Genomic DNA, 14512 nt, shown 5'->3' on the forward strand with positions numbered 1-14512 from the left:
AAGAATGGAGGAAGGAGGGACTGTATAGAGGGAAAAGAGGACTGGGAGGGGTGGGGGGGAGGAAAAATAACAGAATGAATCAAACGTCATGTAAATGTATGATTACGCAAATGGTATGCTGTTACTTCATATACAAACAGAAACAACATGTATCCCATTTGTTTACAATAAAAATAAATTTAAAAATAAATAAATTACTTAAAAAAAAAAAGACAAACCATAACAAGTGTTGGTGGAGAAATTATGAGTCCTCATACATTGCTAAGATTGTAAAATGGTACAGACACTGTGAAGTTTGGCAGTTTCTCAAAACATTAAATACACAGCTTATGTCCAGCAATTCTACTCCTGAGTAAACATCCAACAGAAAAGTTTGTACATGAATGGTCATAGCAGTGGTATAGCCAACAAATGAAAATAACCCAAATGTTCACAAATTAATGGATAAATAACATGTGTACTACTACATAGGGTTTTATTATTTATCAGTGTAAAAACAAAAAGAATGCAGCACACTGATGCATACTGCAACATGATGACCCTTTAAAACATTATGCCAAGTAAAAGAAACCATTCACAAAAGGTAGGAGTCCATTCATATGAATATTAAGAGTAGGCAAATGCATTGAGTCACAAAGTAGATTGATGGTTGCCAGGGTGTGAGGATAGGAGGAAACAGGGAATCACTGCTAATCAGAATGGGGTTTTGGGGGTGGTGTGAGAGAAATATCCTGATCAGACAGTGGTGATGGTTGCATAGTCTTCTGAATGCACTAAAATCCACTGAAGTGTAAAACTTTAAATAAATGAATTTTATAGTATATATTTCAAATAAAGACATTATTAAAAACATTTTTGTTAACACTTAGCTAAGACAGAGTCTACTAGTAGAATTTTCATATTTTAATCTTCACAAGGAGTTCTGAACAATAATAATAGGAGGACCATACACAAAGGAACAGTAAATTAAAAAACTATAAATAGATAGGGAGTAAGCTCCCTCTGTGTTTTATTCTGTCACAGAATAAATACAACTCCTATACTATTTTACTTTTTCATGAACTAGAGTTATTTATAGGTGCCACAAGATTTACAGGAGGGGAAAATACTCTCCATTAGGATTACTATGTATTTAATCAGCTCATTTTCCAGGTTTAGTTATGAAAACTAAGAACAAACATGCATCTTTATCATGAAAAGAGTAGGTAAGAGTAGATAAGAGCTGGGGATAGGCTCAGTTGGTAGAGTGTTTGCCTTGCAAGCACAAAGCCCTGGGTTCAATCCCCAGCACCAAAAAAAAAAAAAAAAAAAAAAAAAAAAAAAAAAAAGAGCTGAATTCTTCTGAATCAAGACTCATTAAAAAATAAGGGGACCAGTATAACTCTATACCATGTGCAACCAGAAGAATGAGAAGTTATATCCACTTATGTATGATGTGTAAAAATGCATCCTACTGTCAAGTACAACTAATTAGAACAAATATTAATTAATTAATTAAGGGAAAGAGACCACACATATATTAAGGATCTAAGATCTTAAGAGCCTTCAGATCTTACTTTTAAAAATAATTATTTGAAGGCTACACCCAAAGATAAGAGTAGACAAAGATTCCATAAACAAAAAAATGAACCAACCTAAAAACATCTTGGAATGATTAACTTTCTCCATTAATCTTTTATCAAAGGGCCTTAAAAATAAAAACCCAAACCTATAATTTGTCTGTGTCTCCTCTTTATGCCTTTGACAAACAATCAAGAAATATAAGAAGAAAAACTAATAAGAGACTTAGTTTACTGATAATATTCTTAAATTAAGAAATATTTCTCTAAAAGTTAGCTCCCAAGAAACTTTCCATATTTCTTTGGTTATGCTTAAAATTCTCCAGTACTGGTCTGATGTAATCATTAACCTTTCTGAAAAATGCAACTGGCAGTCCTCTGAGGTTTGTCATTAGAATGTGAGGAGAGCCACACAGATATTGCGCAGGCTATTTACAGATTGTTTCATTTACTTTAAGAGCTATTGCTCCACTTGCATGTGACAGGAAAATGAGATTTCAACAATTTTTTTGTGTGTTTTTAATTTTTATGATGAGTCTTCACCTTATCCATGGACAAAGACCAGCTAATCTGGCCCTGAGAAGAAAACTGCACAGACATAACTGTCTTCAAAGAAGATGTATGCCTCTCCATTCCCGAGTCCCCTTCCCCTGAGATACAGAACTCTAGCTGATTTCACTACGTCTACCAGAAGAAGAGAAATGAAGGAGAGATCTCAACCACCCAAAAGAACTTCATTATGGCAACAGGGGGATTGGTCGGACTTCATCATACTAAAAGGAGTTGTATCAGAATGGGATTTTAGTTCACAAGACTTCTTCCTGGTTATTCATCTGCCTACATAACAAAAATCACTCATGTTTTTCTGCAATTATTCTTAATTGATCAAAAAGAAAAACCTCTTTTAATGTCTTAGAACTCTATATAGGTAAAAAATGCAAGAATTAAAGTATTTGCTTTGTACATGTTTGAGTAATTCTTACGATAAATGCTAAATCTAAAATAAAAAAAAAAAATTCTCCAGTACCAAATGCAGCTATATATTGGCCTGATATCACAGGTACAAATAATCAAGTCAAAATGGTTTAATAATATTTAACCTAGTTTCTTCCTCCTCAAATTAACTTCACACAAAAAGTACTGAGAGATCATATACTGATAGGAAAAATTTATACTTTATATTTATCATTAATTTATATGTATTTATACTTTATTATTAATTTATGTTATAAATTATAATTAAATAACCAATCTTTACACTAAAACTGCTTAGATCCTAAACTACTACAAATGATTTTAAGAATTATATGCAAGTTACCTCAGGCATTCAATCATGCGAGAAGCTATTTTCTTCCGACGCATCATGCTGAATACCCATATTCGACTGATCCCACATATTGCAGGCTCTGGCAATGTTGAGCAGCACCAGGCTTTTTGCCTTTCAAATCTGACTTTTTCTTCTTCTGACCTGGTAACTGGAAGTTTCTCTTCTATAACTCTATAGCCCTGATGGATGTCAAAATTAGGAGGAAAGTTTTATAGTGAGAATGTTAACTGGCAATTAGCTAGAACTGATCTTCCAGAGGTAAATACTTTTGGTTTCTTAACAAACTATGGGAACCACACGTTTCACTCTCATTTTTAGGAAACAGACAAATCTGAATTTGCATTCTGTTCTACTTGACTTACTAGTTATATGATCATGAGATAAAGTCACTTAGTTCCTCTAACTTTGGGTTCCTCATCTTTATAAAAACTGGGAATATCCATCATCTCTCATTGAGAGATTAAATTAAGTAACATGTACAAAGCATTTTATCATCACTAAATGCCAGTTCTCTCCAGCTCCTATATTCTAAGGACCAGCAAAAGTACATGTTTACACCAGGGGCAGTGGTTCATGCCTGTAACCTCAACTACTTGGGAGGCTGAAGGATCACAAGTTAGAGGCCAGCCTAAGCAAGTTAGTGAGACCCTATCTCAAAATAAAATTTAAAAAGGGCTGGGGATGTATCTCAGTGATAAACCACTTGCTAGCATGTGCTACACCCTTAGGTTTGATCCTCATTACCACAAGGGGGAAAAAAAAAGTTCATAACTCAGCAGTAATAATATATTCCTGTGAAGGTTGCTATAGTTCTTGGCTTCACAGCTATTTAAGAACTAGGTATAGGGATAGTTGAGAAATCAAGAATTTAAAAAGTCGTTTTCTCACACTCAGATCTCTTAAAATATGTAACTAGTGTTGGGGAGTGACATGGGCCAAATTCTATTGTTATATTGTGTGCAGTTATGAATATGTAACAATAAATTCCATCATTATGTACAACTATAATGTATCAATAAAACGCTGTGGAAAAGAAAAATTTTTAAAAAAGCTTAAAAAACATATATCTTGGGGCTGGGGAGATAGCTCAGTTGGTAGAGAGCTTGCCTTGTAAGCACAAGGCCCTGGGTTCAATCCCCAGCACCCAAAAAAAAAAAAAAAAAAAAAAAAACATATATCTCTTCTGTCAATCTGGCTGTCAAAAAAGAATCTGATCAGCCTCCTAATTAAACAAGGTACAAAGCATAAAAAGTCATTATGCAAAACAATTAATACTAACATTACATAGCTACCTTCTAGTTTCAACACTGCCTAAAGTCATTTTTGGAACTATGTTGAATAGAAATTTCAACAATTTCTATTCTTGGCTATACTATGTAAAAAATAACTCAATCTCTGGCAGAATTCTGTGAATCATTTTACATTAAATTAATATCCCAATACTACTTCTCACAAAAAACAAAAGCAATTAAAATTTTTAAAACTTAGTACCTATTTATTTAAAACCAATTTTGTTATCCTAGCAAGGTTCATAAGAACTACAAAATTTCAGACTAAATTTTTAAAACATGTAGCTTAACATAGAGAAATTAATTCATGTAGACTTGGTTTTGGTTTTTTACTCTACTAAAAATATTATGACAAAGCACACATTTGCAGTCACCTTTTAAAATATGCTGGAAATACTAACTGAACAGCAGTCATACATGATGTACACATTGAATTTATAAGAACTTGACTAAAAATAAATTCAGTTATACCTCAAAGTGAGGATGACTAGGGAGTTAAGAAGCTTCCATTCTCTTATGTTGGTCTCACGTATTAAATAACACTTATGAATGCATCCTTTACTACTATCAGTTTATTTCTTATACAATTTGCCTCCTAAAAATAAAACAACTACTCATAACAGAGCTCAACCACTGAAGTGGTGACCTGTTCCAGGGGTAGCAAAGTTTCTATAAAGGCCCCAATAATAAATACAGTAAGCATCAAAGTCCACTTAGGGGTTGGGGTTGTGGCTCAGTGATAGAGCACTTGTCTGGCATGTGTGAGGCACTGGGTTTGATCCTCAGCACCACATAAAAATAAATAAATAAAATAAAGTCCACTTAGTCTCTTTGCAACTATTCACCTATGAAAGCAGCCACAGACAAATAGTGAGCAAATGGGTGTGGCTGTGTTACAATAAAATCTTACCTACAAGAACAGGCCACATTTTACCCACTATAGTTTGTCTGCACTTGATTGAGTCCAGTGCTGGAGGGACTAAGAAAGATATTACATTAATATCCAACACAGAACTGTCAGAAAAAAACCTTAACTGTACTTCTGATTCTATAGAATTATCTCTGACTTGAGCAACTCAGGAGGCTGAGACAGGGGGACCCTGTCTCAAAATAAAAGATAAAAAGGGTTGGGGATGTGGCTCAGTGGTAAAGTGCCCCTGGGTTCAATCCCCAGTATTAAAAAATAATACTTTTTTTTTTTTAAAGAATTTTTGACTTGAAAAAACTAATTCCCATGTAAGATACAACCCCCCTTACATTAAACAATTAACAAAGAAGATTTCTTGCAGTCACACTCTTCCTTACCTAAATGTACAACAAATTATTGGGATTATACTACTCAAAATTATATAGTATTGCATAAACATCAAAACTACTTATGGGCACTCTAAAAGTCACTTACCCACTGAATATGTTCTGCAATTAGGCAGCCAACCACTTTTTTATCATTAGAAATAAAGAGAAGTGTTTTAGTTCTGGAATAGCCACATTAGTGGAGTCCTGTTGGAAACCTAAGTCATTATCAACCATTTCTCTAATCTCGTCAACCTGCCAAAAAAAAAAAAACCATAATTTTTTTTTTCTAACAGTGAAAGTATCATATAAATGTAAAAAAATATATACATATCAGCATATGACTATTTATTCCACGCAGGATATCTTCTAAAAAGGATGACTATACTTATGAGAAACTGTTTTTCTGAACCTTATAGACCAACTTAGCAAAATGAGGGAAAAAACTGGAGAGTGATGTCAAGGCCAGCAGTACAGGAAAAAAAAAGAGGGGTGAGAGCACCTACATAGACTAATTAAAAGAACATTAAGGCTTCCTATTAGCAGGATCATGGATTTGTGAACTGGATAGATCATCACCAGAATTTCAGTAAGGCAAGTGAGCTACTTTTCTTCCCAAGTCTGAATTAGTGTTCTCATCAGCCAAGCAGTGGCGAATGCCTGTAATCCAATTGACTTGGGAGGCTGAGGCAGAAGGATAACAAGTTTGAGGCCAACCTCAGCAACTTAGCAAGATCCTATCCCAAAACAAAAAAACAAAAAGGGCTGGAGAAGTAGCTCAGTAGTAAAGCACCTCTGGGTTCAATCCCCAGTACTACAAAAAAGGAAAGAAAGGATGAGATGGATGGAGAGATATAATTTAAATATCTAAATTGCAGGATTGCAGGGAGCACTCGTGAGTAAAATAAAAATGGACACAAAGGAAAGAACCTCTTGTTTTACTTCTCCTACTGAATCATTTATGGGCCAAAAATGTATCACTTCATCAAAAATATATCATGCACAGTGGTACATGCCTGTAATCTTAACTGCTCAGGAGGCTAAGGCAGGAGAATCTTAAATTCAAGGCCAGCAGATTGGGTAACCTAGGAAGACCCAGTCTCAAAACAACAACAAAAACATACAAATATTATTTCATTTAAATCCAACATCCTGTAGAGGTTTATAGTTCCTCACTTTACATATGAAAGAAATAAAACTCAAAGATTAAGTAATTTCCCTTATCAGATATTAAACATCTAGAAAATCAAGGACAAGGGGTGTGACCCAAATGTTACCTTGGCATCTTCCAGGTTACCTCCTAGAATGAGGCAAGGTCAAATACAATAAAATCAAATTTTTGTAGTCCTCAAAGTTAAGACCTCTGCAGGCACTCACACATTAGTTACTTCCTCAGATAAAAAAAACACTGCAAATGTTCAGTCCAATAAACATTAATGTGTGTCACTAAGATTAAAATGCAAATAACCCTTAGGACAGATCACTATTCATTCTCTGGACATGCAGAATACCAAAACACACAATGCTACTCAGTGAAGAAAACAAAAATCTTCCTAATCCTTTAAAGCCCTACAGTTCCTAACTGAGTTCCTAAAAGTAAGTTGCTCACAACTCCTTTGATTTTAACTTTTAACCTACTATGGGTTATTAACTAATAATATACTGAATAGCAGGTAATCAAATTTTTGCCCTGAGAAACTAAAATAGGAAATTAACATTTAATGTAAGGACTCAATAAGAAATGTCTGCCATATAAGGTAGTTGTAGCAAACTTCTCACTGTGCATTTTCAATAATAGTTGGAATTACAAAAATTCCACTATTTTTCACAATTTACTTGTTTTTTAAACAAGTATTTATTTTTGTGTAAGGATCAAAGTTTTGGAATACAAGACAGTTGGACCTGTTTTGTTCATTCTAAATGCTACTGTCTATACTGTCAAGCAATGCAGGGGCTTATCTGATTATCTGGGATTGCCCAGATACACAGGGGATCTGAAAAGTCAGAATCCACAGAATAAATTTTTACCTTAAGTAGAATGCTAACTACATTTTCAAATAATAGATGTTCTCCTTCAATGTCTTTTTCAGGTGAAGTATTCCTAATTTAAATGTTCTGGTTTGTGAAATTAAAGTTCAGTAAATAAAATTATTTCCATTATGTTTTCAGGTAAATTTTTGGCCACACTCTAAACAACTAGACCCATTATTTATATTATGAGGTATTTCTCCTGAAAAAGTATCAATGAAGAAAAACATTGAGTGATTGAGGTGTGTGTGTGTGTGCTGTGGGTGTATATATATGTATATATGTGTATATATATATATATGTGTGTGTATATATATATATATATATATATTTTTTTTTTTTTTTGTTTTTTTTTTTTTGCAGTGCTGGGGATTGAACCCAGGGGGCCTATACTTGTGAGGCAAGCACTCTACCAACTGAGCTATATCCCCAGCCCCATTGAGTATATTGTTTGAAAGTGCGATAAATTTTTTTTTTTCTTGTTAGAGATGCCCAGCGTATCAAATGCTAAGCAGGCAGTATTCCACTGAGCTGCATCCCTAGCTCAACATATTATTTAACAATTAAGTTTATCCTATGGTTCCTGACTTTGAGATACTCTATATGACAAAATAGCTACAGGTTTCATTATCTCTTTAGTTCATTTCTAAACACAGTAAACTCAACCCTCAAAGTACGGACCTAAGGTGAACTTAGCTAACACTAGATAAGAGGAAATTTCAAGTTTTCTACATTGTGTTTATAAATTGGGATGCATCTTTTTTATCCTTAAAAATATAATTATCTCATGTTTAATTTCAATTTTACTATGACTGACTCTTAAATATTCTTCTATAATAAGCTTTTAGAAATTTACACTTAGAACTGGGCATAGTGGCGCACACCTGTAATCCCAGAGACACAGGAAGCTCAGGCAGGAGGATCGCAAGTTCAAGGTCAGCCTCATCAATTTAGAGAGGCTCTAAGCAACTTAGCGAGTCTCTGTCTCAAAAAAAAATTTTTTTTAAAAGGCTGGGGAAGGGGGCTGGGGAGATAGCTCAGTCGGTAGAGTGCTTGCCTCAAGGCCCTGGGTTCGGTCACAGCACTGCAAAAAAAAAAAAAAAAAAAAAAGGCTGGGGATGTGGCTCAGTGGTAAAGCGCCTCCAGTTCAATCCCTGACACAAAATAAAAGAAAAAAAAAGAAATTTATGCTTAGAATGGAATTTCACTTTTTAAAATTTTCTAAATTATGATTTTTTGGTTTAGGATTTCACTAAGCATGAGCTCTACCACTAGGCTATTTTCTCAGGCCTCAACTTTGAATTTTAATTCTAATTCTTGAGATCACTTACTGGTCATTATTCATTAACTCAATTAACTAGCCTGTCATCTACTTAACCACTCAAATCAATATAACACTGGACAATAATCAATTCATTTAAAATTCATTTCAGCTGGGCACAGTGGCACATGCCTATAAGCCTAGAGACTCAGGAAACTGAGGCAGAAGGACTGCCAAGTCCAAGGCCAGCCTCAGCAATTTAGTGAGACCTAAGCAACTAAGCAAGACGCTGTTTCAGAATAAAAAGGGCTGGCAATGTATCCCAGTGGTAAGTGCCCTTGGGTTCAATCCCTGATACCAAAACATAAAATTCATTTCACATGTTCTGGATTACTGCAAGGTTTGGCACAATGTTTCAAATGGACTGTATCCTTTTTAAATAATCATTTCTTGTTTTCAGAACTGGTATTTAAATGTACTGTGCTACCAATATGTTATCCTCTTTACTTTAGCTGGTAAGTGACCTTAATCGATTCTGTAAAACATTTCACTGGAAATTTACCTTTTTTCAGGGCATACTTTGGGTCTTCAGGAAGAACCATTATTATTCCTGCCATCAGGGTATTCAGCCAGAATTCTTTCTTTCTTCCAGCCCTAGGTATAAAATGAAGAATGAATTTTATGCATCATATTTTATTCATCTTATTCACATACAAAAGGGAAGGTACATCAATTTGTCTAAAAATTAGAAATATGAAAAATATATGCTCATTAATGTTTAAAAAGGCATAATAAATCATCTATTGTTAAGCATACAGTAGCTACAATGCTAATTAATGTTTATTATTCAGAGACATATCTACTACCACAAAAATGTTTAATATCAATTCCCATTTTAAATGACTTTGAAAAATCACAAACCAAAAGCAAGCCCCTAAAGTCAGTGATTCCCAGAACCTAAAGAACGACTTTCCCAGATTCTTGATAAAAGAATTAAATGCTTAGATTTCTTTGGAACATGGTTACCTCCACAAACACACACTCTTAGTTTTTTTTGTCTGGCATGCCAAAGACCTCCAGGAGGTTTTAAGTGAACTGATTCGCATGCAGTAGCCCAGTATGAAAGGAATAGTTTTTATTTTTATTGATCACAACTATCAAAGCCACAAGAAGGAGACTATAAAAAATATAACTACCTTCTAAGAATCTAATAGGGAAGGAGAGGCTACGTTGTGTGTATCTGAAGTTAAACATACTCAAAAAAAGAGAGGTAATAAACTCTTCTTCAGATCCACACTCGTGGTGATTAATGAGCAGAACCTGCATGAAAAAACAAAAACACAACAAAAAGCCACTTAAATCTAGTAAGATGGGACTGAACCAGAGGTTAAACTAGGAACTTTGGAAGTTCAAAATAAGTACAGAAGGAATGAGCTTAACTAGTTGTTCCATTTGTCTTACCCAACCAAACTTTACATAAAAAGGCCTTTCCAAAAGCAATTTGTCCTTGTATTGGAAAAAAATCATTTTTTTCTGATTTCTATTTTCTTGTAAGAAGGCAAAAGTTCAATGAAACCAAGAAAAGGCAACTAAATTTTTATATACTACAGCAAGTCTGAAAGGAGGTTGGGATCTAGAATAATTTTGTGGGGATTTTTTTGGGGGATCATAGTTGGGGACAAAAATTCTAGTAACAATCTTGATATATGTAACAATTTAGATTAAAATGTTAAAAAGCCAAAATTTGTTTACAAAGTAAGAACTCCAAAAGAAAAGTAAAAATCAGATGATTAAAATTACTTATGATTGATAAAATGCTCAAGATTTGCAAAGAAGCAGAAACATAATCATAGACATTCTTTATTCATATAAGACAATCTGAATATACAGATCTGAATATAAATGACTTTAAAGATATAAAAAACACCTATTTAAAACAAATTTATATTAACAATGTTGCTTTTAGAAAAAGCTTTTAATGAACCTATTTTCTACAAAAAGAAACTAGACTTTAAAAAATTAAACTATAACTTCAATGAAGAAATAGATATTTAAGAAACTTCAAGTTATAAGAAAGCCATACTTCCTGAGGTAAAATAATCTGAAGACAATTCAGTGAACTATTTTCCTACGAATTGTCTTTAAAAACAATGCTATTCTATCATAATATTACACACTATAGGCACTAGACAAATTACTTTGCTAAACTTACTCTTGAAACATGCATTTTCAATGTGGAAAATTATCACAACTGAATTTGATATAATTTTACATTTTAAATATTATTCTAGCCTTTTCATGTACTAAATGAAAGCCCTTTACACATAAGAAGCAGGAACTGTGAGAGGCAGAATTACTATTGCTTAAGCTTCATTTAATGTGTGTGAAGACGGCATATTTAGTGACCACTTTTTAACAGTTCTGGAGTAACAGGATTAGATCCTGTTGCTAGTTACTAGATATACTACTTTGGGCAAATCACTGCACTCTGATTCTGTTTTCAAATATAAGCAATCTAAAAATGGCTGTTATCAGAGGATTATTATATTAAAGATGACTGTTTGCAAGAGTCAGTAACTCTTAGAAACTTCCATTCTCCATTCCTATTGGTATATCAAACTAAGAGCAATGCAACTAAGTCTTAACAAAATGCAATCAATCAATAACTATCTCCAAAGTTAATAAATTCAAGTCATGAACAAAGCAAGATGAAAGAACCAAGTTGGCTAATGTCTGTCAAATACTATAACTCAAGATATTTATGTGCCTCAACTTCAGTTAATGCTTTGTTGATCTCAATAACCATAATTCTCCTGATTTTAGAGAATTTAGAAGAGCTGAAGTCTGCTGCTTGAAATGGAGACAGAGCTGGAATGTGTGGGGCAGGATGCATGCAATTTAGAGGAATAACGGAACAACCGCAACTTTTTCCCCCCCAATTCCCATTTATTTTTGGCTCTTGGGGCAATGTCATCTTTTCATATGAAAAAAAGCAGCAAGTTCAACAAATTAGAAATATAAAATGTAGGATAGGACAAATCAAGGGTAGAAAGGAAAAAGCAATAGCAAAGAACAATCACTACTTTTTGCAGATATAAATCCAATGCAGTAAGTACATTCACTTGTCTCACCTTTATATCTTAAAATATCACGTACATACCTCTGCTAACAAAACAAAACCAAATTTTCTTAATTCATTCATCTGACAGCTAAAAGGAAAAAAGTTCTACATATCTGATTTATATTTCTCATGCAAGTTGAGGTTTATTGTTTGTTTTCTTTCTTCTCTTTTTGGGGGGACTGGAATATACTGGGGTTTGAACCCGAGGTATTGACCACTGAGCTGCATCCCTAGCCATTTTTATTTTTTTGAGAAAAGTTTTTAACTTGCAATCCTCCTGTCTCAGTTTCCTGAGTTGCTGGACTACAGGCATATGCCACCATGTCCAGTCTAATTTGTATTTTTACAGAAAGCAATGATGCATGATATAATGATATTCTTTTCGCCCTGTTGTAGTGACTCTAAAGCTTAGACCCTCAGAACAGAAAATGATTCTCCTTTTTTTCCATCAAAAAAAGATCACAAAATGAAAACAAATACACTGAGTGGTGAATACACTGGTGGATACAACTGTCAAAATCCATCAACCAAGCACTTAAGATCACTGCTTTTAATTATGTGTAAATTATATCGCAATTTTAAAGTCTTACTAATCACCTTCATAAAGGTTGGCTGAGACCACATATTTGAAAGAACACCAGAAGTAAAAATACACAAGCTTTTATTTTTTTTTGCGGTGCTGGGGATCAAACCCAGGGCCTTGTGCTTGTAAGGGCAAGCACCTACCAACTGAGCTATCTCCCCAGTCCCAAAATTACACAAGCTTTAAGAAAAAAAAAAGTCAACAAATTTTGCAAGGTAGCTTAAATAAGAGTGACTGAAGGAAAACCTTTAGGTAAGAAAGACTTAAAGGAGGGGGAAGTGCTTAAGGGACACATTAACTAATGCAATATTACTTTTTAACAGTATAGAAAATTATGAGATATTGGGAAGTTTTGTAACCCCATGGAATACTTGATATTAAGTTCACTTTTTAAATGTGGTTGGTATATTCATTAAAGCTTTTCTGTGTTTTAAAAACAATAATCTTGGGGCTGGGGGTTGTGGCTCAGTGGTAGAGGTGCATGCCTGGCACGTGTGAGGCACTGGGTTCGATTTTCAGTACCACACACAAATAAAAGGTTCACCACAATCAAAAAGAAAAAAACAGTAATCTTCATCATTTTAGCAATATCTAACAAGCCAGGCGCAGTGGCACATGCTTGTAATCCCAGCAGCTCAAGAGGCTGAGGCAGGAGGATCAGGAGTTCAAAGCTAGCTTCAGCAACTTAGTGAGGCCCTAAGCAACTCAGTGACACCCTGTCTTTAAGTAACATATAAAAATGGCTAGGGATGTGGCTTAGTGGTTAAGCACCTTTGGGTTCAATCCTAGGTGAGATAGAAGGAAGGAAGGAAGGAAGGAAGGAAGGAAGGAAGGAAAGAAGGAAGGAAGGAAGGAAGAAAGTAAAGAAAGTAAGTAAAGAAAGAAAGGTAGATAGATCTAACTAACATAACATGATGCCTGGGTTTACTTCAAAAAACAACTGGAAAGGGGCTGGGATTGTGGCTCAGTGACACAGTGTTTGCCTAGCACATGCAAGGAACTGGGTTCTATTCTCAGCACTGCAAATAAATAAATAAATAAAGGTCCACTGCCAACTTAAAAAAAATACATTTATATATATATATATATATAAAAACATCTGTGAAGGCTGGAAGAAAAAAGATCATACAGGAACTGAAATTGTTGAAGGTGGACGGGTGGGTGAAAGGTACATGAAAATTCATCATTCTGTGGGCAGATGAAGAGAGACTGATTAATTGAATTTACTTTTGATAATTCAAATCACCTATTGCCAAAGACCAAGGTGTGCTTAAACTACCATTTATTTAGAAAAGAAAAATAAATGTAAAATTAATCTAATCAGTATAGTAGTTAGATGCAGGGCTGGGAAAAGTAGTGACTTCAAGAGGAGCACAAAAGTGGCTTTAGGGTTAAACACCATACGTTTTGAATTTTATTTTTATGTTTTTGTGGTACCGGGGCACTCTAACACTGAGGTATACTCCCAGTTCTTTTTTATTTTATATTTTGAGACAAGATCTCACTAAGTTACTGAGGCTGGTCTTAAACTTGCAATCTTTGGTCTCAACCTCCTGGGTAGGTGGGATTACAGGTATGTACAACAGCATACCTATAAAATCTTAAAATTTCAAAAATGAATTAAAATGAACTCATTCAAAATTGAAACAAATGCTCTATTTGACAATACCCAAGACAGAAGGCAATACACTGCAGAAAAACTGCACAGTGAAAAAAAAATTATACTCTTGAAATAACTTTCCTCCTGCCTCAGCCTTCCAAGTTGCTGGGATTACAGGCACATACTACACCTGGCAAAATGAATTTTAAATGTAAATATTCATTAACATATATTTCAAGTCACCAAAAATATAAACGGTGATCTGAGTAATGGTAGAGTGGCTTAAATTTCCCCTCCTTTAGCTTATCTGTATTTCTTATTTTCCACCTTTAAAAAAATAGCATAATAAAAATGTTAATATGCTTAACTAGCTCAAGCAACTATTTTTAAATGAATGTTTTGGAAATTTTTTAGCAAAAACAATCTTGTGTTAATACTGATGAAGTGTGTA

The 14512-nt window shown here is 34.1% G+C and overlaps 2 protein-coding genes across 2 annotated transcripts in view; one reads left to right on the plus strand and one right to left on the minus strand.

The window, feature by feature from the left end:
- The window catches only part of ESCO1 (establishment of sister chromatid cohesion N-acetyltransferase 1), a 75331-nt gene that overhangs the window by 5049 nt on the left and 55770 nt on the right, over positions 1-14512 (minus strand). Inside the window, 5 exon segments of the mRNA XM_079108362.1 lie at positions 2878-3065; positions 5578-5666; positions 5669-5723; positions 9321-9365; positions 9367-9411. Of these exon segments, the coding sequence (XP_078964488.1) occupies positions 2878-3065; positions 5578-5666; positions 5669-5723; positions 9321-9365; positions 9367-9411 (422 nt within the window).
- Positions 1331-2832, plus strand: LOC306642538 (apelin receptor early endogenous ligand-like). Its single transcript, XM_079108361.1, has one exon. The coding sequence runs from the start codon at positions 2049-2051 to the stop codon at positions 2211-2213; it is 165 nt and encodes a 54-aa protein (XP_078964487.1). The 5' UTR covers positions 1331-2048; the 3' UTR covers positions 2214-2832.

This window comes from Sciurus vulgaris (genome assembly GCF_902686455.1).
Source record: "Sciurus vulgaris genome assembly, chromosome: 13".
NCBI classification, from domain to species: domain Eukaryota; kingdom Metazoa; phylum Chordata; class Mammalia; order Rodentia; family Sciuridae; genus Sciurus; species Sciurus vulgaris.

Excerpts from the sequence above, each read along its gene's own strand:
- LOC306642538 (XM_079108361.1), top strand. The coding sequence starts at position 2,049 with ATGAGATTTCAACAATTTTTTTGTGTGTTTTTAATTTTTATGATGAGT.